Source organism: Cinclus cinclus, chromosome 15, assembly GCF_963662255.1.
Source record: "Cinclus cinclus chromosome 15, bCinCin1.1, whole genome shotgun sequence".
Classification (NCBI taxonomy): domain Eukaryota; kingdom Metazoa; phylum Chordata; class Aves; order Passeriformes; family Cinclidae; genus Cinclus; species Cinclus cinclus.
In genome coordinates, this window is record NC_085060.1 from 7422926 (window position 1) to 7448575 (window position 25650).

Here is a 25650-nt window from a genome sequence, read left to right on the forward strand (position 1 = left end):
CCTTGGACTCAGCCCATCTGAGTCACAGAAAGCAAGTCACCAGTTAAGAAGTTACCCTTGTGTTGAATTTTTCATTGTTTAATGGGGCTTGAAAGTAGTGTGTCCTTATTGAGAGTTGTTGCCAACTGTTTTTCTTCCCTAGTTAGTGCTAGGTGAGGATATTTTAAATTAAAGCCTTGGATATTTTAAATTGAATCCCAAGCTCAGATGATGTGGGAGAAGTCCACCAGTGCAAGCAGCAGTCATTTGCTCCAGGATGCTCTGGATGAACCTGTCGATCGTATCGTCTTTTAAATATCCTGATAATATGCTGCTGTTGCATAATACCAATCCTTTAGGGGATTAGCACAGTTTCTTTCTTTCTCCTATTCCTTTCCACTGGAAAAGAAATCTCAGCGATGTTTCAAGCAGGGCAGGCAGTAACCTATCTGATTTCCCAGAACAGGAGTGGCTGTGGTGCTGCCTGGTCCAGACACCAGGTCAGATTTCTCTCTTTTTTGCTCTTCTATTTGCCAGGAAGATGCTGATTCCTGTGCAGAGGCTGGTGCTTCAGTAGGATTCCCTGTCATGGCTCAGAGGGCAGGACAAAGGGAGGCTGAGGGGCTGCTAGCTTTTAGATGTTTCCCTTTGGAGTCCTATTGTTGTAGCTGGATGTTTGGGCATGTAGCAGCAGTCTCACTTCTCATGCCTCAGTAGCTGACTGAACAAGCAAGGAAAGACATACCAAGAGTGGAATTTGGGAAAGGGAAGATTGAAACATCCAGGAGGTCTTTAAGTACAAACCACTGCACCCCATGTTTTGGCATTCTTATCCAGTTCAGGGAATATGTCTCAGTAAGTACTTCTGTCTTCTCCTTGCAGAGCCCTGTGTTGTGTAAACGAACTGATGGATGAAGATGAGAAGGACAGGGCAAAGAGGTATGACAGTATGTACTCCTGGAGGTGAATTGTAAATGCTGTGTTATCCAGTGCTTGCAATGAACTTGACTCCACTGATGTCAGAGGCAGTTTACAGGCTGTGTATAGCTGACCACAAGCAGCATAATTTAAGTCACCATTCAGGCTTCTCACAGAGTTCAGCCAGCCCTGCAATGACTTATCTGGCTGAGTGGTCCTTAAATTACACTGCTGTGCCCTCAGGATCTCGTGCTATCCCATGGCTATTTATTATCTTGAAGCAGGATTCCTAACCTGTGATTTTATTGGCATCAAGCAGTACTGCCCATCTGGGGTAGAGTTCCCTTAGCAGTCCTGCTTTAGCACAGGTCTGAGTTAGTCTCCTGTCAGAGAAGCACTTGGCTCAGTTCTATTTAGTCATTGTACATGAGTGCCAAAACAGAGATGGCTGTGAACATGAATGCTGGATCTGAGAACATCCAAATGCCATCCTGAAAATGAATGGGAATGCTTTCTGCATACCACCCTCAGTCTAGATCACAGGAAGTATGTGTCATCATGAATACACTTGTAAAGCAAATTAATTACTACTGGAAGAGGTTGTATGAAAAGTGTTATCTCAGATATAAGCATTGGAAAGAACACTTTGGAAGAAACTAAATGGATTTTCTTTCTCCTTTATTGTTTTTATGGAGGGGGAAAGCCTAATAAATACTTTAAATTTGTGAACTGAAAACTGAAAACAGTTGTAGTTCTGCAGCCAGACTCTTAACATTCCCAGTTTCATATATCACAGCAGATTTTCAAGACCACATACAGGATTTTATTCTGTGGTTCAGTTGCCTCTGCATAGTACTGTCTTTTGATAAGCTCCTTTTTCAAGTGCAAATCAGAGAAATCCTTCATATTTTGAGGTTTATATATGTATGTACTAACTGCAAAACAAAAACTTCATAAAAATTAAGTGAGTGAAACATGAACATGCATGAACATACTTTTCTCTTACTGGAGGAATTTCTCCCATAACACCTTTACTATCAGTGATTTTGAAACAGTGGGAGCTGCTGCTGAAGCATGTAAGGATATGGTCTTTCCCAAATGAACCCAAATGTGTGTTACCTTCAGGTGTCCCTTGCTGCTGGTGAGTTCAGTCTTGCTACAGAGCTCTAAGCATCAGCAAAATCTTTGTGTACAAGCCCAATTTTAAACAAATAAACATTCCCTGCAGAGTTTAGATTCTTGTATTTAAAGTGTTTTGCTGGGGCAGGGTAGATCACCTCACCCTGGTTTGTGCTGTAGGTCCTTCATTCTGCTTAGTGGCATTTATGGTTTTGTCTCCCAGGGCATCGCGCAACAAATCTGAGAAAAAGAGGAGAGACCAGTTCAATGTCCTCATTAAAGAGCTTTGCACAATGCTGCAGGGCCACGGCCACCCTCTCAAGATGGACAAGTCCACAATACTACAAAGGACCATTGACTTCCTACAGAAACAGAAAGGTACTGGATGGTGCTGCCTCTGCATCTGCCCAGCAGCCAGTTTCCACTCAGAAAATGCAAACTGTTTTTCCCAAGCACCTCAGCCACCCAGAGAGGACATGAGCCTAAGTGAGGGGCAGAATAAGGCACAGGAGATGGGCTGGAGCTGAATACATTGCTGACCAGTTAAACATAGATTTGAAAAGCTGCAGTGCTGTGTGCTTTTTACTGTGGATACGTCATTACCCTCATTGGCCTCTGCATCCCCTGGCCTGCTTTGTGCATTCTCAAACAGAGCATGGGGAGGGAAAAGCTGAGGAGCAGCACCCATTTACAAAAGCTAGGGGAGAGGGGATTCTGTGCCATCTTGCCAGGTCTTTTGGATTAGGAGATGATAAGGCTGTCCTGCTGCCTGGGCACTCAGGAGAGAAGCTTGTGAAACAGCTCCAGATTTGCAGACATCCTTTGCTCACAGAGATCCTCTACTGTTATAAAATTAGCCTATTGATCTTAATTTTTTAAGGTTATCTTCAGGCCACCCAAAATGTTTCCATTTCCCTTTCTTGATTTCTAATGCATTTGTATCGTGATGGCGTGGAAAATGACTGTTGCATGCAAGAAGGCTTTGTGTGAAGAATGATACGAGGATGATTCCTCTAACAGCCTCTTTAAAGAAATCTAATGTTACTTGAAAATGAAAAAAAAAAAATCTGAGTGGCCTGAGTCATGTTGCTTTTTTGATATTCTCTCTTTAAGAAATCACAGCACAGACAGAAGCCTGTCAGATTAGACAAGACTGGAAGCCTTCATTTCTTAGCAACGAGGAGTTCACCCAGTTGATGTTAGAGGTAAGAAGAAATTAAATAGATTAGTGAGAAATAATAAGTTCAGTGGGGTAGTTCAGGGATATGCAGTTCTTTTTCACCTATAGATCACAATGTTAATGATTTCTACTCTGCTGGCACATACAATACAAACCTGACAGAGACCAATGTTGTACTAAATGCTTTGCAGATGCAGAATTAAAAATAAGATTGCTTCCCCTTAAAGATGATTTTTTTGTTTGTTTGGGAATCAAGACTGATTTGGCCGGGTGAGAGAGGAAAAAGATAATTTCTTTTTCTCAGAAGAGCCCCAAGAGCTGGCAGTTTCAGGAAAAACTTGAAAGGACCTGAAAAAAGCAGAGCAGCTCTCTTCCTCCCACATCCCATTAGGCAGCACCACCTGTGCTGCCTCTGCAGCTGCTGGCTGTGCGCTGCTGTCCTCTTGATGGGAGTGCTGCCTCTTCTGCTTGAATTGCCTTTAAGTGCATTCAGGAAAACAGCTCTTATACTCCCACCTCTAAAATGCTTTGCTGATCTAGAAACATCCCCCAAACCTACATTTCTCCCCTCTTAAGGATGTGGCTGTGGGTTTGTGCTGCATGCTCCTCCAGCGGGAGCATCTCTTAGCCTGCGTGGGCAGCTGCTGCTCTTGCCCTGCCAAAATAAGGGTGTATGCTGGGCATGAGCTCGGAGGTGTCTTAGTGATTCCTTTTCATCAGGATGTCATGACTCACCTCTCTGGAAAAGTCTGTTCATTCTTTCTGGGAATCTCTCTTGCCAAACAAACTAGCTTGTTACAGCTGAATCAAAACAAATTCCCCCCCTTAGACTGGAAGTGGTGGGGGAGCGCAAGCCCTATAATAACTGCTGGCCTGCTGGACTCAAAATCAGTGGGTTTTTTCCAAAGAGGACTCAATTTGAGCAAAGGCAGAGTCTGGCAGTGAGGTGGGGGAGATGGCGAATGCTGCATCTTGGGCTCCCTGTAGCTAAGCTGCAGAGCAGTGTAACAGTATCTTTACAAGAGCTGGCTTTGTGCACAGTGCTCACCAGCAATTAAACCTCCCAGATCTTGATGTTAGAGAAGAATAAGGACAGACACTGTGTAAATTCTACAAGGCCATACTGTGAAGAACAGGGAGAACACAACATCCAAGGAGAAAAGCACAGGCAGTGACTTAAAGAGGACAGAGAACTTTAACTCAGGGACAGAAACCACTGCGAATGAGAAAGGGGGAAAAAAACAAGCCTTAAAATTGTTTTGTCACTAGCCTTACAAATTAGTGTTTTAAGCAAAATAAGTAAGGCTTTAGATCTTCTTCTTATTGCCAATAAGCTGCTAAAAATACATAATTGTGTAGTTTTTCTGTCTCTGCTTATCCATCCATCTATTCATCCACAATGCTGGGTTTGCCATGATAATATCTGACATCTCCTTACACACTGAGTTTGTTAACTATTGTGTAATTCAGAACACATAATGAAGTGACTGAAGTCAGCAGGATTGTGTGGGTGTTGAAATTCTAAGCATCACTGTCTCACTGCATGTTAAATAAATACTCACTGGGTGAAAAATACAAGTCAATTTAATAAATATGAGAATGAGAAAATAAGAATGTAAAAAGAATGTTGAATTAGACAGCATGTGTAATTTTTGTTTTTCCACATTGAACTGTCATTTCTTGGATTAATTTCTGCTAAGTTTAAGCTGCTAGAAGCATCACTAAATAATCAATTAGTCTAAAATATTTTAAGTTTTCCCCTTGCATAATTCTATTTTGATTTTTGTCTTTCTTTTTTTTCTGCCTATTATCATTAGGCACTAGATGGCTTTCTCATTGCTCTTACCACTGATGGGATTATTATTTATGTATCTGATAGTGTTTCATCTCTGCTAGGACACTTACCGGTAAGTTCTGACCATGAAACACATTGAAGGCTCATTCCCCTCCTTAATGTAAATCAGTCAGTGCAGGGCTGGGGATTGGTTTTGTCCAGCCAAAAAGGCAACTGACTGTGGGTGGGAGGTCAAGCAGCAAACTCTTGTGCAGTTTCTCAAGTTCCTGTGAATAACAGATTCTCTCCCAGGGTCTGAGTTAGCTCTAAAAAAAAGCCCAGCTATGCAAAATCACTGTACTCATAGCTATACATATAAAGGTTTGGGGGGTGTTGAACCCACCAGGTTAATGGAAGATCTTAAGGTTGTGAAATCTGTGCTGAAGCTCTTCTTAGATAATGTAAATATTATTTCACATCTAAATCTGTGCACTTCGAATGACATTGGGTTTTTCTACTTTAAGCCCATAGTGTTTAGTAACAAATGCGTGGCCTTAGAGTTTTCTGGGAGAACTTCTAGAAACCAGTTAGTTGTCAAGTGCAGAAATTTCAGCTTGGCCCCTCAAAAGCATTCTTCTCTTCATCTGGTGCCAAGCATGAAGCACCAAGGATGCCCTATATGAGGGCAGATTCAAGCACACAGTTACCTGAATGTCATGTATGCAGAGAACAAATATGTGCTGATGTTTAGGTAGAACCCCTTAGTCGGGATATGTGGGTTGATGAGCACTAAATCACTTGAAAGTCAAGCTGATTTTGCCAGATGTTCAGCCTGGAAGACAAATGGACGATGTAAGGAGAAGCTCTCCCTCTTTTGTGGCGTGCTTTCAAAAAAAAAGTTTCACTTCTCATCATGTTATAGTCCTGTGGTGCCAGGGTGTCTTCTCCAGAAGAAGTTCTGTCTGAACTGAAGGGCAGCCTCTGTGACTCATCCAAACTTTTGCAAATAGATAGTAATCCTGGGGTAAAATAGTCTTAAGTGTTTTATTCTGCCCAAGATCCATCTGCAGATTGACTGGGCTTCCTTGTCTTAGGCATCTGGGCCAGACTGGCTGTGTCTGTGCTCTGCTGAGGGGTGAAAAAGGCATGTGGTTGTGTCAGGCTGTACTGCTGAACATGACAAAGCATTCTTTTGTATCAGTCAGATTTGGTGGACCAAAATATATTAAACTTTCTGCCTGACGGGGAGCAGAGCGAGGTGTACAAGCTCCTTTCTCCACATGTGCTCATGACAGATCCTGTTGCAGCTGATTTTCTAAATGGTAAGTTCTGCTCTTGTCTGTTGGTCAGAGAAGTTTGCCAAAGGTAAACAGCTCCTGAGGAAGTCTGCACAGAGCTCTCCAGCTGTTTAATGCTCTTGCCTGCCACTTCTGTTTTGCTGTATTTGTGGGGTTTAGTGCATCACATCTCTAGTGTTCCTTTGTGGTTCCAGTACTTGCTCTTCGATTAGGACAGCCTTTATTTTACCATCTGCTTTGTGCTTTGGATGGTAGATGCTTTTCCCCAGGTGGATGCTAGACTAAGCCTGAGAAAGGAGTGACGGCTCAAAGGAAAAAAAAAATTGGAGAAATCCCCAACAGTTTTGGCAGAGCCATTATTCCTTAGGAAACGTGCATGTCTCAGGACACAAGAGAAGACCTAATGTAACTTAAGCTACAGGCTTTCTGTTTGAACAGTCTGTCTGAATCTGTACTGCTGGCTGCTCTCCCATGTCCCTTTCCTGCAAAAAATGTCCCCAGGACCAGAGCAGGCAGCAGCATCTTCCCAACATCTGTATTTCATTAAGCCTCTGCTGAGCCCCCACCCCTTTCCCAGTGGGTTTGGCAAGGCCACCAGGCAGCACTGGCTGCCCTCCCTGCTGCCCCGTAAGCATCAGTGGGAGCTGAGCAGTGTGAGGATGCTCTGCCCAGGGAATGGTTTCCCTCTGGCTGAAGGCCATGTGGTGTAATCCATAGAGTTCAGATTTGGGGCAGAAAACTGGATTAGAGCTTGGCAAAGTGCACTCCACTGTTAATGGAAAGGCTTAGGGTGTGTCCAGTGCCCTTTGGGTCTAGGTCCCAGTGAGCAGTGCCAGTGTAGAATGCTGCAATACCATGCAACTGCTTTGCATGAAATCCTGCATCCATGAAGTCAGGGGAAAATCCTGCTGACCAGTACAGCCAGGGCTTCACGTTCAGCTTATTGGGGTGACTGCAAAGACAGGGGAAAAGGGTGAGACTACATTTTCTTAATCAAAAACAGGTGATAATTGCTCCTAGTAGTTATATATTTACTCGTGGGTACCAGAAGCTTTCCAGCAGGATGTGCTCAGATACCACAGCAGCAGGGTTAGATAAATTAAATATGTGAGCAAGCTAAAGTGCAGACTTCTAATAACATTGTCTGTGTGTCCCTCTCTTTCTCTCATTTCAGCAGAAAAACAAATAGAGTTCTGTTGCCATTTAGCAAGAGGCAACTTAGATCCAAATGAACCCCTGATGTATGAATATGTGAAATTTGTAGTGGATTTTAAATATTTTACTCATGGTAAGTTACTGTTCCAGCCTGTCTTTGTATCTCCACCTCTCTCCTTTAAATTGTCTTGATCTGTAGCATCTTAAAGGCTGTTTCTGCTGAAAATGCCCTGTAATTGTCAGGGATGGAATGAGCTGTGCATTCATTGGATGTATTTTTTGTACAAAAGTGGTGGGGAGTTTGTTGATCAGAAGAGTGCACTCTCCTGCATGTTGTGCCTAAAGCTGATATCAGACTGAAAATGCCTCTGTTTGACCCACTGCCAATTTTAAAGCAACATACTTATTCAAATAGCCAGTAAAATATGGTATTCTGTTTCACTTGTGGCAGTGAAATGACGCTTTACAGAGATTAAGTACTTTGAGGTGCCTGTAAAATCCTGAATCTTGCAAATGTTGGCCTGGAGAAAGGCTGGCAAGGAGACTGAAGCTGTACACTGTGAGCTGCTCGGAGCTCTCTTACAAAGCTCCCCTGCAAGCCCTGAGTAGGTGATTACAGCTGTGTAACTTGGAGCCTAAAGGGTCGTGCTTTAAATGACATCAGTGTGGTATCATCCTGTGGGTAGGGAGTTTGTTGCTTGGGTTTCATCAGTCACTATACCTGTCTTAACATGAGAAGAAAGCTCTCTTTCCTCCTCTTCTTAAATAAATCGTCTGGTTGTTTCTAGTGCCTACACCCTCCTGTAATGGCTTTGAGTCAGCTATTGCACGAGCTTTCAGGTCAGCCACGGAGGAGCAGATTTGCCTGGTAGCAACTGTTCGTCTTGTGACGCCGCAGTTCTTAAAGGTGAGCTCTGTGCAGCCACCTCTGCCCCGGGGCACTGGGAGCAGGGTCAGCAGCACAGGTTGCTTGTGCACAGGGTTAGTACGGGAGACAGGACATGCTTGTAGCTGGGAGTGGCAGATAACCTAAGTATGTCTTTTGGAAAGGTAAGGTATGAAGTGGGAGATGCTTTTGAGCAGAGGTGGTTTTGTGATGGGGTGTCTCGGAGGGGGCAGCCTGGGAAGCGGCAGGACAAGGTGACCAGCTACACCACTTGGGAATTTGCAGCCTTCAAAGACGTGCATCCACCACTCCTTTGTATAAGGAAGCCATCTGCATCTTGAAACACTGAAAACTTGTGTCGTGGCTTCTTCCTGCTGGTCTGTAAATGCCCCATGGCACTGTGTGCTGATGACAGGGATAACAACCCTGGGTGCTGCTTGCTCAAGAGGGCATTAGCCAGCTCAGTTAGAGGCTGGACCTGGAGCTGTCATCCATATTCAAATACCAGTATTTGCAAAAAGCTGGGGAATTCTGCCTAGAGAGTGCAAGATGAGACTCTTGACTATTTATCCTAGCTCTGAAATTCAGCTCAAGGTAAATATTTGGCCATTTTCCATCAGTTCCTCTATCTATAAAACAAGTCTTGCACACTCCTTAAAGGAAAATAAGTCAAGTGCTTTAAAAGCACTGTATTTTGTTGTGGTTTATTATATCAACAAGATGCATCCTAGGTTTTGATAGCAGGCTTCTTTTGTCATTTCATAGAATTCAATGTCTGAATGTGCCCACTATTTTGCAGGAGCTCTGCAACGTTGAAGAGCCATGTGAAGAATTTACATCAAGGCATAGTTTAGAATGGAAGTTTTTATTTTTAGACCACAGGTAAGAGATTTGGGTGTAGTCACTGAAGAATAAACAAACTGTAGTTTAAAAACAGATTGTATACCTATTGCCTGAGATCCCAAATGGAATAGTTCTAATTAAATGCAACTTACTAAGTAGCAGTACTCTGAACTTAACTATTAGGCATCCATAAATGCTTCGCTATTTTCTATAATTTAGGCTAGTAAGAAACCGTGGAAAATGTCTAGAAAAATGTCTAATCTCCTAACCAGGATATTAAGACATTGAAAGTGAGCAGTGTGGGTCCTAGTACATTCCCTGTATTGGTTTAGCTCCTCTGTTTTTCAGCTACAGCTTCCAGGAATCCTTGTAAATCTTTTTCTGTGTCAATAACTTTTGACTTTTCACCTTGAGAAATGACAGAATTTCTCGAAATAAAATAAAAAGCTGTGGATTTTATTATTTAATTGTAGGTTAGTTTTTTGACAATGCAGTATGGTGGGCTTTGAATTCAGCTTTGTAAATGAAACAGACTAGAACCAGTTTATTAAGATACTTAATTTAGGATTAATTTTCTTCAAAAGAAGCTGGAGGGTTTTATTCACTCTTTTACTTCTCTGTGTTTGACATATGTGCATAAGCACATTGCAAAATCCTACCCTTTTCATTATCCCTCGCCTTGTGAACTGTGCAGAGGTAGTCATGACTGAAAACAGAAGACTAGTAAATAAGGTTCTAAGGAAAAAAGATATTGGTGAGTTAAAAATCTAAATACCATCTGCACATTTAGAGCAAGAAAGAGAGCAAGTAAAAATTAATAATAACTTTCATTTTTATAGAACACAAGGTGTGTGCCTCACATCATACATTGAAGCATGGAGGAACTGACCTTGTGACAGCCCTACAGCTGATTATGCTTGGTTTGGGACAGTCAGATAATTATTAATTCAGATGAGATCTTGCTGGAGTGACTTTGTTATTGGCCTGTCTGATAATGCACATTTTTAGAATCAGCTGATTCATGTTAAGATTTGTAAAAGATCCCTAAGCCCCTCATGTCACTGATGAAGTGAGCTGCTTTTCCACAGGGCTGTGTCCCAGCAGCTCCTGTGGAAAAGGTGAGTAGGAGCTACTTTGAAACTTGTCAAAGAGTCTTTTGATGAATCTGGGTTATGACTCAGAGAGGAATCTCTGTGCTGGGCACTTGGAGACACTCCAGTCCCACTGATATCCCCAGCAAGGAAGCCATTGTTACTGAGAGGAAATTCAGATGGTGCAGATGTTGAGGCAGAGCTTGTGATAGACCCAGAAGCAAGCAGTGAGCTCAGACCCAGGAATGAGCAGGAGATCATGGGAGTTGTGTCATTTAATCACTGATTCCAAGCTCTCTCCAGGACAAATCTGCAGGACACTGGGAAATGTTGCTGTTTCTTGCTGATCTGCATCACCACAGGCTGCCTGACACTGAGGTGTGCCATTAGCAGAGGCAGAAGGTACCCAACAGAAGCTGGAATCAGGACCTTTGCTGTCATGATCACAATTCAAATCAGAGTAAAGATAGATGAAACAAAAACATTCCATAGATCTGGATGAACATGAAAAAAAATTAGGAAAAATTTATTCTGAGTCTAAATGTAAATATTTATAGAGGAAGAAAAACCATCAACTTCAATAATGATCTGTTTCTCTTCTGCACTGTAGTACTGTTCTTATTTTTCCTTCATTTATTAAAAGACTCCACCTAAAAGGATCTCTCTGCATTCCCATTTGCTCAGCAAGTTGCAGATCTCAGGACTGGAACTTAAGCTAACTAGACACTTTTAAATTGCTCCACAAGGCATCTACTTGTTAAATGACAGATGAGGAGCATTTTGTGGTTGCTTTCCCTTCTGAAGAGCTCTGGTGATATTCAGGAAAGCATAATACTTTCCTGATCATCTTGAATGTTTATCTGATGTGCATCTGAGAGACATTATTGTCTTGAATACAAGCATGTCATTAAAAATAGGAGAAACACTGATGCATTCTGCCAAAGAGACAGCAAGGAAAAACGCTTTAATAAATACACATATCATCATTAAGAGAAATCTGGGTCACATGAGGAAAAGGAACAGAGTGCTGTGAAAAGTTACTTGAATAAAGCTGTATTGTGGCAGAGACCACTGTATGCTCAGTGCACTCTGTTTCAAGGGATTTGCTGTCAAGTGGACAGCTCTCCCAGCTAACCCCTTGTGCTGGGGCTCTGGAGCTCCTGCTCACACCTTGCTTCTCTTGGGGCTTCTGTTGAGCAGATCCCTAGATCTTCCTTCTCCCCCCATTTCCCATTTGGTGCTAGACTTCCCACAGCTGTGAGGAGGAGGAGGTTATAGAAGTGCCTGGGCTCTCTGGCTGAATAACTTGTGCCCACCGTGTCTCTCGAGAGGACAAATGTGGAGCTCTGTGGCTCAGCCAAGAGAGAGCTTCACACAGTAATAACCAAGAAACTCAGGACTGATCCACCCAAACCCACAGGTAATACACTGAAATAACTTTTTCCTCATAGCCTTTGCCATTGCATGGCCTTCTTCCCTAGGAGCACTCAGCTCACCAGGAGAGGGGCAGCAGAAGAGGCAGGTTTGATAGGCACCATTGCCTTCAGCCTGCCCCATTTTGAGTTGTTTACCATTTTGCCCTGTTCCTGAGAAACAGACTGAACTTGGCAGGTGAGCACTATCAGCACATCCTGCAGCCAGAACAAACAGGTGGAGCCACATTAGCACAGGTCCTGCCTCTCTGAGTGCTTGAGTTGGTGCAGGCAGGAGTGTGCCTGAGCCCTGGGAGATGGAGAGTGGCATGCTAATACAGGGAGCAGAGACAAAGCAGTGGTTTTCTCCCCAAATTTCAGTGTTGTTTCATAATCACAAGCTATCAGGCTCCACTGAAGGCTGTGTTGGGATACTTGCTTTAAAAAAAAAAATCTCTTGTTTTGCCTAGAAAAAGGAAAACCTAGAATTGATAACAGAATAGTGTCATGGCAATGGGCCTATCTAAATACTTCACCAATTTCTTCTCTACCACCCAAAGCAAAAAACAGCCCTAAATCAGCCCTGTGCCTATTGCTGCTACCAGTGTACTACAAGCACAGAAATTTTTGTTGGATATAGCTTCCCAAACTTTTCCAGGGGAGTGATTACTTTTTCCCAAGCTGGTCCTGATGCACTCTGCAGCTTCCCACTTAATCTCTCTTCTACAGTTACTACCCAGATGACACTTACATCCAACCTACTGAATAACTTTACTCTAGCTCCAAGTTGTTATGTGCAGGATCAGGCATAGCATTTCTCAAGCTGTGTCTCACAAGCACCCTTAATGAATTGAGTCACTCACATATGTACATGCCTTTCTCTACACCCACATAATGAATAGGCTGTGAAATAGTAAACACGCACCTTTTCATTTTCTCAATTTTTACCTCTCCCTCACTGTCAGGTTTTTTTTGTTCGTATATGAAAATACATCACTGCCTATATGAAATGCTACTCCAGATTTCCCTGCCAAGTGAATAAACAAGGTGTTTGTTGCTGGTGTCACAGCTTATCTGCCAGGATATCAAAGTGTCAAGTTTTCTGCTCACTCCCTGCCCTTTGCTTCCTTTCTAGGGCTCCGCCTATTATAGGATATTTACCCTTTGAGGTTCTGGGAACGTCAGGGTATGATTACTACCATGCAGATGACCTGGAGCTTCTTGCTAGGTGCCATGAACACTGTAAGTTGCCGTGCCTCTGCAATGTGTCTGTCTCTGATCTCCTTTGTCACTTGTGCAAAACCTGCACTGTCGTTGCAAAAGGCTTCTTCTTCCAGGGGCATGCAGGAACTCCCCATGACAGACTGTCACAGCTGACACTTACCTGGGAGGTTGAAATCTGCAGAATTCACTCAGATCAGGAACTCTTTGTGCAGTTTGCCTAAATTGGCAGGTACTTTGTTTGAGCATAGGCTGTCTCCGAGTTGTCTCACAGGTTAATCTCAGAGAAATGAGATTAAAAGATTGGGAGTCAGAACTATTCCCCCCCTACCCTGTGAGTTTTGTTGATTTGTCACAGTTTATGGGGTCTTGCCGTTACCCTGGGCTCCAGAGTTAGCCAGGAGGCTCAGTTCACCAAAACACATTTTGAGAGCATCATTTGGTTCACCTGCCTGTACAATTAGGTGTTGTGAACCTCACTTACTCATTAGTAAAATGCTTCTGGAGACTGAGAATTATTTTACATACAAAAGTGCTGAACACAGTTTCCTTGTGGGTGAAGATGGGTCGTGTTTGGTTGACCTGAAAGGAAGACAACAAAGCTCAAGAGTCAAGTTCAGACTAATATGTGAACAACACAGGTCCATGAAGTTTATTTTTGTGCAAGGAGAAATATTGTGGCCTGTTGGAGCCGGGGCAGAAGGAGAACTTGTGTGATTTCCACACCAGTGCAGCCCAGTGCTGAAGAGCCATGTCCTGCTGAGGGCTGGAGCTAAAGTGAGGAAGGGCAGAAAGTGTCTGCAGACACCTACTCTTAATCAATGTGCAGTTCCTACCAGATGTGGGATGCTTTATCCTCAAGACCCGATTTTTCCATTTTATTGGGTGCATTTCAGACTGAGATACTGAGCCAGAGTTGTGTCCTGTGGCTGTTCTGCATCGCCAAGCACTGCAGTGGAAAGTAACTACATACTTTCCAAAATGCATCATGGTAATCAGGTATTTTGCTAAGAAATATTACTTACAGGTTCTTGTTGGGGACACTGTCTCTCTGCTGTCTCCACTTGAAAGGAGAGTGTTTTGTCAAAAGTTAAAAAGGATACCCCAGAGAGTGGAGCAATGCTGTAATTGCTCTGAGACATAGAGCAGCACCATGCTGGGACTGAGAAGCTCCACCAAGAAGCCCCACAGCCCACTGGAGAAAATGCATCTCTGAGCTGCAAACCACCCTCATCTCCACCACAAACCCTTTACCACTTACATGTACGAGGAGCTGAGGGACCTAGAAGAGAATGGGGAAAAGTATTTCTCTGTGTGTCAAGTTTCCCTGCTCCACTTCCCTCCTGACTTCTCTTTCCTGTCCAGGTAAAGCAGCTGCCAGGAAAGTGGATTGCCTGGCTGAGCACATAGAGGAAGCTGTGACAGGGGGACACACAAGTTGTGTCAAATGCAGCAAAAGTGTAGATGGGAATATTAACAGAGTATTTTAACTGCTCTCAAGTACAGTACTTCTTAGTGCTGTTTCCTTAAAACATGATTCAGATACCAGTGAGATACTTAACCAGACAGTGGCCTTTGGTAATGCACGTGCAGTTTGGTATAGACACAAACTGTATTGAGAGTGGGTCAGATCATTGACAGAGAATCAATTTGATGGTTTATATTCTACATCTCTAACATCCAGACATTCATCTTACCTGTTAGAAGAATATTTGCACAACACACCTGTAGGAAAGGATCTTTTACTGCACAGGGAAACCAAGTGAAGTGCTGGCAAAGTGACTTAGAGAAGTTGCTTCAGGACATGTCTGCCAGGACTGGGAACTGAGGGATCCCCAGCATGTCATGTTAGCCAGAAAATCTCTGCTTCACCTGAAGCCCATCACTGTTAGTGGGATCGCTAAAGAACTCATTCCTGATGTTTTAACAAAATAGAGGAGTGCAGGTGAGTAAAAAACCACTTGGGTTAGTGTGGCTTGCTAAGTTCCTGTTTGTCACATTGACAGTTTGGCAGGCATCTTGCCTTCTGTCAAGTGAAATGGGTTTGTTTAAACCAAGTTTGTATTTTATTTTGCATTAATTGTGGGTACTTCAAGTGAGCATGTTTCATCTTGTACTCCCAGCAGTCTGGAACAATTAGTGTGGTTATTTAACATAGTTCTCCTCATTATTTTGTAGTTGTATTACAGCACCTGTGATTTTTCTGGACATATCCTGATAATACATACTGGGTTGGAGTAGGCCAGATTTTGGAAGAAAACTCTCAGTTAAAATTCCACTATCTTGTTGTTTTTTGCCATTATTAGGATTCTTACTTCATATCTTCAGTCTCTGAAACGCATTCTCGTGTACTTATGAAAGGCAAATAATTTGTTTAATTAATGTTATTTATGCTTCTTTCAGGGAGCCCATAAGTTATAAGATTGTAGCTAGTTATATAGTTGTACCAGTTATAAGAGAAGTCTCAAAATAGCAAAGAGCACTCCTGAAAGTCAGCAGGAATGGCCCCAAACAAGAGCTGTGTACATGGTTGTGTATCATCTGTCTTGTTTAAAAAGCTCAAGAACCGTTTTAGCACTCCCCCAGTCTGGGCAAGGGGTGTGGGACTGAATGGTTTTTCTAACCACCTTTGCACCATAGAATCCCTGTTTGCTATAAATTGCTTTTTCTTTTTGTTAAACAGTGATGCAGTTTGGAAAAGGAAAGTCCTGTTACTATCGGTTCCTGACCAAAGGGCAGCAGTGGATATGGCTGCAGACACACTACTACATCACCTACCACCAGTGGAACTCCAAGCCCGAGTTCATCGTTTGCACTCATCTGGTAGTAAGGTAGGAGAAGCACCAAAGTCTTCACAGTGTGTTATGTCTCAGTGTTCAGCCATTGCTTTTTCTAGTTCTGTTTCTAAATAATGTTTCTACAATGTTAACTAAATGCTTGCTGTGCCTTCTGACACACTAAAATGATATGTAATTCCATGAAACTATTCTGACAAGGAATGTGTGGTTTTTTTAACCTATTTATTTTATTCTCTCTCTTTTTTTTTTTTTCGGGCAACTGAGCCAAAAGCCTGGAAGGCACCTTTGGCCAAATCTATCAGTGTGTCACATTCCTCTTTTGTCCCTGCTGATGATACGGCCATAGAAAGAATTAAAGCTGTTTGGAATCAGACATCTTGCTGAGCATGAATGAGATCATATAATTCCTACAAAACCTTTTGACCAGAGTTTTAAATATTTATTACTTGAGCCGGCTTAGCTTCTGGCTTGCTGGCCTTATTCCTCACCCAAATCCAGGCCTGGATCCCCCCCTAGTGGGAAGCTGCTTGTGCTGAGTTGCAACCCGTGCTGGAAGGATGCATGTGTAGGATGCTCAGTGAATGCACCTTCTGGAGAGGAGCCTGCTGGATTACCACAGCCATCTCAAAAAAGCCTATGTGAAAAGTAATAATGTATTTTCTGAAGGGCTTGCAAAAATAATGACAGACTGGTTTGCTCTATTAACTTGAAGGAATTTATTGCTCGCTGTGTATTTTTTTACTGTCACAAATTAATTTCTTTCTGGTCCCCCTCTTTTTCTGTCCAACATCTGGAAGACCAAACACTAGTTAATGTAAAATATATGGGTCTGTTGGAGTGGAGTGAGGCAGAGGAGGGCCATGGAGATGCTCAGAGGTCTGGAATTCCTCTCCTTTGAAGACAGAAGAGGGAGCTGGGGTTGTTCAACCTGGAGAAGAGAAGGCTCCAGAGAGACCTTAGAGCCTCTTCCAGGACCTAAGCCAAGAGAGCTGAGAAGCAGTTACAGAGTTGTAGAACAAGGAGAAATAGCTTTAAACTGTTGGAGATAGGTTTAGATTAGACCTTAGTTAGAAATTATTCCCTGTGAGGGTTGTGAGGCACTGGAGGTCCAGAGAAGCTGTGGCTGCCCCATCCCTGGAAGGATCCCAGGTTGGCTGGGGCCCTGAACAACCTATTCTAGTGGAAGGTGTTCTGCCCACAGTAGAAATCTTGGAACCAGATAATTTTAAGGTCCCTTTCAACCCAAATTCTGTTGATTCAGATTCTGTGGTCTGTGATATAAACTACATATGAAGTATTGACATAAACAAATGTTGCACAGAGAGATTGTTTCTCAGTTTTCTTGCTTCTGCCATTTGTCAGGGAATTCAGCTTCACTTTAATGATTGAATTTATTGTGCAAGAACTTTCTTCTTCTTTCTGATTCCAGTGCCTCTTAAACCTAACCATGTAGTCCTAAATAGGTTTTGAAGTTCAATTCTGTCTCAGATAGTTAAAGCTTAAAATATGTTACTGAAGCACACAAGTTAAAACGTTGTTTCAGGAAAATTCATTGCCAGGATGATATAAGTGAAATTGGTTCCACAATTTCTCTTGCCTCTGACGAAGGTTGCAGCTCACTGATATTTCATCACCCTAAAGTCTGGTACCTCTCAGTGCTCATGATCTATGAGCACTCAGAGAGTCTTTGAAAAATCCTCTGTAATTTATCCCAGTGCTGAATCATGTGGCATTTGTTATTGTAAATATTTCATTATTTCAGAGGGAGAAAAGGAAAGAAAATAAACACTTTCAGAGGCACCTTATAGGGGTTCATGCACTTCACATTGCACCTGTGTAGCTGCCTGTTTGTATTTGGAGCTTCTGCTGGAGTGCAGGATGTTAACTCTGATTCATGCACAGTTCTGTGCACCCTCGGAAGGAGGGACCTGACCTCCTCCTGCCCAAGGCACTGGCATAGGGATCACTGAACTATCATGCAAAAAAAGATTCTTGTTCATCATCATCAGGTTAGAAAATGAATGTTCACTTGTTGTGCCTGTTTACCTGCACAGAAGCTGTAAAATAACTTTTTGGTTCTTTTTGTTTTGCGTTTTTTAAGTTATGCAGAAGTTCGGGCTGAGAGAAGGCGAGATCTTGGTCTCGAAGAGTCATCAATTGAACTGGCATCATCTTCTCTAAAGGTACCATGTTCCTTCACAGTTAAATGAGGATATGTTTAAACCAAAGTGAGTTTGGTAATAGCTTACCAATCGTAGGGAATTACCTGTTCTTTCTTCTCCATTTTCTTTATTCCCATCCCATTCCAAGCCTCAAACTAGGTCATGACTCAGGCAGGCCCCTAAGAAGCTTCCCTGTGCATGGCTCCAAATTGTCCATGTTGGTTCAGGACAGGCTGTATGAGCTTTGAACCACCTGATCTAGTGAAATATGTCCCTGCCCGTGGCAGGGGGATTGGAACTGGATGATCTTTAACACTGAGTGTTCTCTGATTCTGCAATAACTGTGAATTCAGCAGTTGCATTGCTCTGTTCTGGTCCCTGTAATCTTTGTGAGACCATGATGCAAACAACAGTTTAAACCACCTCGGCTCAGAAGCAGGGAAGTAGAGCTGGAGGAGGCCAGATTGCTGTACCTGTCACCCTTAGCAAGGCACAGAGGATCCAGGAATAGGGCAGTACCACAGGGTACCTGTTTCGCCTATGCCAGCTCATCACTGATACTCAGATGAAGATGGGAAGGCAAGGGAAAACACTTACCTATATTTCAGCTCAGTTTCTGGATCACATCAAGTGTAGGATGGTGACCTGTAACTTCTGTGAGCAGTAACTTCCATGGCTTGAGTCAGTCTGCCATCACCACACATCAGCCTAAGTAACAGGGTAATTTTTACTACTTTTAAGTTTCCCCTCTTGATAGTTCACAAATAAGACTAGCAGTCAAAATAATTTCAATTGGGTTGTTTTGTAGTTGTCATTTGATCAGCCTCATTGCCTTTCAGGCATTATTTTATGGGAACTGTTGAGGCTGTTCCCCACTTCTGCCCAGGGCCTGCCCAGAATAGGCTGCTGGAACCACTGTTCCCCAGGGAGCAGTGACTGGGATTGCAGCTCTCAGCACTGCCTGGTACCTGTCCCCCTCAGGAGACATTTTCTGTAGGTCCCCTTGGGCTGATGTCCCCATGCCACTCCTCCCTGTCCCTTCCCAGTCATCTCTCTCCATCTCTTCCATGGATGAAACTATTCCTCCTGCCACGTTCATTTATTCCCCCTGCCACCACTTCCCAGTGCACCACAACCAGCCGGCTGTGACATCCCTGAAGAGATCGAGCAGAAGGAGGCTGATGGCAGAACTCATTCCCCAGCTCTGTGGGTGGGGGAGAAGGAGGTTGGCACACCAGAGTGCAGGCCGTGGGCAGCAATCCTCCACTGTCAGATGGGTGCCCAGGGCATAATGTGAGGGTCCTGTGTGCCTGAAGGCTTTTGGGTGAACGAAGAGGGGCAGAGCAAGCAGGGTTTGGTGGCGTGGTGCCGCAGCGCCGTGCACCCAGCCTGCTGGGTTTGTCTGCAAACAAGGGCTCAGTGAGGTGGAGGTCCCGGCTCAAGCTGGTAGAGGTCCCTTCTGGAGCCATTCCCCCCTGCTGACGATCTCACTACTTGTGCCTTGCTCCCCACAGAGCCACAGCAGCTACCTGGATGTGAGGCAGTGTGGCAGCAGCCAGGACGCCAGCCGGGAGGGAGTGTCACTGTCCTCGCACAGCTCGCGGCGCTCCTCGCACACCACCCTGTCCGACTCCACCTGTACGTGCCGGGGCAGCCTCCAAAATACTGGGGTTCTCCTAGAAGTGACCAAGTCGGGGTGGGAGGGGAATGCTCAGCACTGGGAACATACAGACCGTGTCATGACAAGTCACAGAGCAGCAACAAAACCTCGGCCACCTGCTTTCTCCTCCCTCTTAACCCGCAGCCTGTGTGAGAGCAGATTTCCCCTGGCTTCTCACCAGCTGAGGGTCATGGTTTTTTGCTGTGGTTTTGGGGAGAAGAGGTGACTCACTAGTCAAGCTCACTGACAAAAGTTTTGCGTTGGGATAACGTAATTTTATTATGGGGTCTCTGATGTGAAATCCCCGCAGAAGGAGCAGAGAAGGATGCCTGCCTTGCTGCAGTGTCCTATGTGGGGCCATGGGTAGGAAACCCAGGGCACTCTTTTTGAGCCCAGCAAGTCAGGCGGGGAGCCAGAGGGACCATAGAGGGGAAGAGAGCCAAACTGCCCATAGAGGGGCAGTTTGAGGATCCACTTTGGTACTGTTTGGGTCACTGCCCATCTGCATATGTGGATTCCAGGCTTAGCCAGGGTACCCAGGCTCATGTCTGCTGTATCAGAGTGAATGTCTCTTTTCCAGCGACATCATCCATGAGGCGCACGGACACCAGCACTCCCACCCGGCCGTCGGTGCCGGGGGCTCCCGTGGAGAAGGCAGCCCTGCGGCTGGCAGCAGTCGGGAGTGCTCAGGTCAGTGGTCCTGAGGAGCAAGAGCTTTCTGAGGCTGTAGTGAAATGAGAAAAACAAGCATTGATCTCACCCTCAGAGATGCTGGATCCCAAACTCTGAGTGTGCTGGGACTTCCCGGGGAGTGCCACAAAACACAAATGGGCCCAAACCAGCAGGGTGTTACCCTGAGGGGACAGGAGAGTCCCACCTAGAGACACTTCATGAAGGAATTCATCCGTTGTAATTTCACGTAGACAGCACCTGGAGGGAGGCACGGCCCATGAGCCAGATGTGCTGCTGCTCTGGAACTACAGTGGTACTTTGATTGTCAACATAGTATTTTTTATGGCAAAGGCTGAAAAGCAGTCATGTTTCTGAATTGCTATGGGTATGAATAGCAGGACTGGTCCTGTGGTCCTTTTTCTCTATTCTCTGCAGGCAGTGTACCATTTCCCCACCCAACTGGGGATGATGCACCAGCTGAAAGAGCAGCTGGAGGAGAGGACTCGCATACTGCAAGCTGACATCAAAACGCAGCAAGAGGAGCTCCATGTCATCAAGGAGCAGCTCCAGCTCGTGCAGGACTCCAACCTGCAGGTACCTGCTGCCCTGGTGCCCCCAAACTCACCAACCATTTGCTTTTCCTTTGAGCTGCACAGAGCTGCAACAAAATTGTCTGTGGCAAAAGCATTTGGGAACCAACTCTTGACAAATTGGTAACTTGGTTTCAGATGTGGGAGTGTTGTTTCCTGAGAGATGAGTGACATCAGTGTCTGGCTGAGTATTGAATCAGTAATTTCTGTGATCCAGAAAAAAGCAATCCCAAATTAATCCAAAGTCTCCCGTGCATAAAAAGCTTGGTGGTTCCGTGTCTGGTTAGTGCTACTGGATCCCCACTGCCACTCCTGCAAAACTCAGCAGGTACAATGGTCTTGGCTCTGAATAAATATTTGACACAAGCTAACATTTGATTTTTGTTACTTATGGTTCATTTTGCCCCTGGATTTAGAGATATTGCTGCTGGTGCAGTGTTGTTTCTGCCAGGGAGTACAACCAACGATTCCTGTGCCTCTTTCACTTAAAGATGCTGATGCAGCAGCCGATCCCTGTCGTCTTTAACACCGTGCAGCAGCCGAGCCCCCGGAGGCCACCACCACAGGGGACACCCAGGCAGAGCACAGCCAAGAAGTCACAGCAGACAGCCCTCATGGGGACAAAGCACTACTGCAGCACCCACCTGCTGTCACCACACCCATTCCTCAGGGACACCTGTGGCACAGCCCCCCAGGTAACTGGCTGCTTTGCTGTCTTCATCATCCCCTTTCTCAGCTTCTAAATACTTGTCTGCCATATCACTCCTCCCCATGGTCCCATGCATCCCCTCTGTACTGGTTTTACTGCATAACTGGCTTTGAGTAATTCATGTCAGGAGTCAGTTGTGAGCAATGTCACTCAACTGTAAAAGTAAAAAACATGTAGCTAAAAAGCATTTAAGCCCCAGAGACTGCTGGAGCCCTCCTGATGACTGGGGGGGAAGTGAATGGGAGGTCTGGGCTCTCATCAATACAGTGCTGTTCATAGCCAATGAGAGTTGTGGTTTCATAACACAGGAGCAGGTATCATTTTTAAAAGGTTAATTTTGCTTTGCCTGAGGAGTCTTGGAAGGCAGCTTTGAAGAAACAATTTTGTCATCACTAGACCTAAATCCACTATTAAGATGGGAAAGACTTGAGTTGTTCATAAACAAAAAAGGCCAAAACTGCTGCTTTAAAGAACGGATGAGATGCTTTCCTTGTAGACTTCTGATTTGCAATTACCCTCTTAAGCTCTTTTCTTCCTTCTCAAGCCTTTTGTGCCCTTACCCTTCTATTCTAATTTCTCAAAAGTCTGTCTGGGGATGCCAACACCTGCCCTGCAGGGACAGTAAATGCTAATGGGTTAGTGGTCTTGAATAGATCTACTGTTGCTACTGCTGTGTTCAGGGACAATATCCTATTGTTCCTTCTCCTTTTCCCACCTGCCCACTGTAAGTGGTTATTTTATCCTTCCATTAAGGAGCTTTAAAACTTAGGTGGTACTTTCAGGTACAGCAGCAGAAGCAGCAGCACTCAATCAGAGGAAGCCAAGGCCAGCAAACATCCGTGCCAGGGCAGGCAGGCATTTCAGTGCCCTTCTACAACAACCCCATGGTGTTCTCCCAAGCACACCCCATCACCGTGGCTGCACAGGTGCCGACTGACAGCAGTGAGAGGCAACCACCAGCTGACTACAGCCAGGACAGGAGCCTCAGGTACACAGCCCTGCTGGGACCGTCCTGGGGCAGTGACAGAAAACAGCAGTACTTGGGCAGCAAGGAGGGCAGGCGTGGCTGGGCTCGGGGTGATGGGCTTGGGGTGCCACAGCCAGTGTAGGGATGTTCCTTCTGCAGGGGTGAACCCAGTGTGCAGGCAAGCAGGGTGCTGTGCACATCGTGCTGTATCACTGGGGCCTTAAATCCTCTTCTCTCTATATTTCCGAAAATTAATCTAACCCTGCCCTCTGTCAGTTTAAAGTCATTCCACCTTGTCCTCTAACTCCTTGCCCTTGTCAAAAATTCCTCTCCTGCTCTCTTTTAGCCCCTTTAGGTACTGGAAGGTGCTATAAGATGTCCCTGGTGCCTTCTCTTCCCCAGTCTCAACAATCCAAATCTCAGCATGTATTCACAGGAGAGATGTGAGGTGATAAGAAGCATCCTATTTCATTAGCTTGTTTTCAAGGTAGTAGTTTAGCTGCTTTAATGGAGGATTTTCAAGGAGTTGTTTCTAGAGACTGACAGGACCTTGGACATCAGACCTCTCCCTTCCCTGACCATCCTCTTGTTTTCCTTTCACCACAGGATGCTGTTGGATCAGTCCATCCAGGCCATGATGCCCACAGCCAATAGCAGTTGCCAGCCCGTGCTGAGCAGTGCCAGCAGGCAGCAAGGAAAGTGAGTCTCTGCTGGCCCTTATTTTCCTGCAGTGTTTTAGCAGGACACTTTATGGCACTGAAAAAGACATGGAAAAACTTATACCTGGTCACACAAACAGGCTCAGTCTGAAATTAAGCAAACGTTCAGCCAGTTAGGAGAAAAATGAGAATATTTTTTAATTACAAAGAACTCTATGATAAATAAAGTGCATTGAAAAAAAGTAACCATTTTCTGGCTTTTGCAAAGCATAAAATGTTTGTCCAAGACATAGAGAAAATGTACAACCTTAAAAACCTTAATTTTCAGCAGTTCCAGTCCGTGCTTTGGCAGAAGGGAATCAGGGGCCCCCTGTCAGCAAGGTCTGCTCCAGGCTGGTTCCTGCAGCAGCTGGGCTCCCCAGTTCCCATTCTAATGGTGGGTCTGGGGGTGGGTTCTCACGCCTGGCTTTCCTCCTTGTGGCAGGTTTGTTGCAGAGCAGCAGACCCTGCCTCCCCCAGCACAGGTGCAGCCAGTCACCTGCAGCACCGTCCGACCTCCAGCCCCGCCGCCCATCTTCTCCCCGTCTCTAATGATCCCACACACCAACTTCACATCCCACCAGGCCAACACATCACTTCATCTGCACCAGTGGCCACAGCAGCAGGTTCAGCAGCACCGCCTCTACCTTCAGGTACTGGAGCAGGAGCAGGTTTCTGAGGAGGCACAGGGATGGCTTAGGGATGGGTTGAGGTTTTTTGAAGAAACGGGGCTTATGTGGCTGATCAAACCTGGCCAGTGCCTGTGCACATCTCCATTCCCACTGTATCTCCACATAGCCAGGTGCTCAGCCTTTCTAGGCTGACTCTGCACTTGCTCAAGGCCATATTTTCCAACAAACTGTTACCACACAGTGTACAGAAGAAATACCATTTTTTCAAACACAGCTTTTCATCCAGAGGAGCTCTGGTGGGAAGCTGGCTGTAGTCATGAAAAATGATAAGATGCAAGCTCTTTGGAAAACATACCTCCTGCTGTTACATCTCATCAGAGCATGTTTTTATTCAGCTGCTGTCACAGCTTTCTTTTAATAAATGGGTATTTTCACTGGGCAGGGTGATTTTGGTTTTTCAGCACACAATTTACATCAGTACATGCTGAACTAGTGACACTGCCAAGGAGAGGTGTTGTTGAAACTAATAACTCATCAGTAACACACTCTCCAAGCCTGGGTGGAAGAGGTTAAGTTACAGTCCTCCAGGCAAAGACAGTAGAGAAGAAAGCAAGAGGAGTAGGTTCAGCTGAAAGCAGCCACACAGCAGGAGTGGATTTAGAGTGAGAAATGAATCACTGTTGTCAGCAAATGTGAGCATGAACTGTCCCTGCTTTGGGTTTGGGTATGTGTCCTCATGGGCTGCATTGCAGTCCTGAGGACTAGCAGTGTGGATAGCAGAATGATGATGCTGGAACACATAAATAGTTCCAAGGCCACAGTAAACTGGAGTTTGATGACACAGTGCCTTTAGCAGGGGGCGAAACACCAAGTCGAGGTCTTTCAGGTACCAGCTATGAGTGGGTACATGGTTACTCGGGGACCTCTTCCTTGGTTGTCTGAAATTCTTTCACACGAAAGATGAAAGTTGCACATCCTGCAGATTGTACCTCATATCCAAGTAGCTTTTGGAGGTCTCTATTTCAGCTGGGCTCACCATGAGCCTGTTAGGACAGATGGGTCCTGCTCCCCTTCTGTGCTCTCCAGGCATTGTTGGTTTTGCTGACAGCAGCAGCATCCTGAGGGGCACAGCTCAAGTTTAGGACTTGGTGCACACTCTCCTGAGGATGAGTCTCAGCATCAGCCCTGCAGCAAGAGAGGGACAGCTGGGTGATGGGGCAGGTCTGACTGCTCAGATTTGTGTCTCCCGACAGATGCAAGGTCCTGAGCTGCTGCCTGGGGCTCCGACGCAGCGCATTTTCCAGACGCCCCACACCCCACAGCAGAACCCCTTGAGCTACTTCCTCCACCCACAGCAGCAGAGCCACCACACACAGGGCCAGCCCTGCAACCTGCCTGACCTGCCTGAGATGCAGCTGCCCTGAAAGTTGGTTCTGGGAGACAAGGACCACACGGCTGCAGCCGCTGCACCCAGGAGAGCACGACGCCATCAGAGCACGGCACGAGACAGGTCGGGCTCCATGGGGAGGTGGTGGCTGGAGGGATGATCTCTGACAGGGATGCGTGGCTGCAAGGGTGTCGTTTGTTGGGATCTCCATGCAGCCAGTCCGTGATGCTGTTCCAGCAGCAGGGTGTGCCCTGGCCCAGCGCCGCGGGACCACTCGAAGTGGTGTGGCTTTCTTGCTGCAGGAAGGTGAGGTATCAGGTCGTCGTGAAGCTCAGTTTGCAATGGAAAAAAACCCTTTTCCATTCAGGACTTCAATGGTGAAAGTCACTGTGAATTTAAGCCCAGCATTTGGAGCACACAGACTGTACCAGTCTGCAGGACACCACTGGATTACTATGTACACAACTCATTTTGCTGTAGTAGGTCCATTGTCAATTCT

General features: G+C 45.1%; 1 protein-coding gene across 1 annotated transcript; it reads left to right on the forward strand.

Annotated features, from left to right (window-relative positions):
- The first annotated feature begins 877 nt into the window (after positions 1–877).
- On the forward strand, positions 878–25216 carry PASD1 (PAS domain containing repressor 1). Its single transcript, XM_062502695.1, is given in 19 exon segments — positions 878–918; positions 2240–2394; positions 3130–3221; positions 5014–5103; positions 6172–6292; positions 7443–7556; positions 8212–8330; positions 9109–9191; positions 12791–12897; positions 15560–15707; positions 17776–17857; positions 19351–19474; positions 20077–20285; positions 20529–20762; positions 21250–21453; positions 22250–22455; positions 23041–23133; positions 23578–23785; positions 25018–25216. Coding segments are annotated over 19 exon segments (2592 nt in total). The 5' UTR covers positions 878–886; the 3' UTR covers positions 25189–25216.
- The last annotated feature ends 434 nt before the right edge of the window (positions 25217–25650 follow it).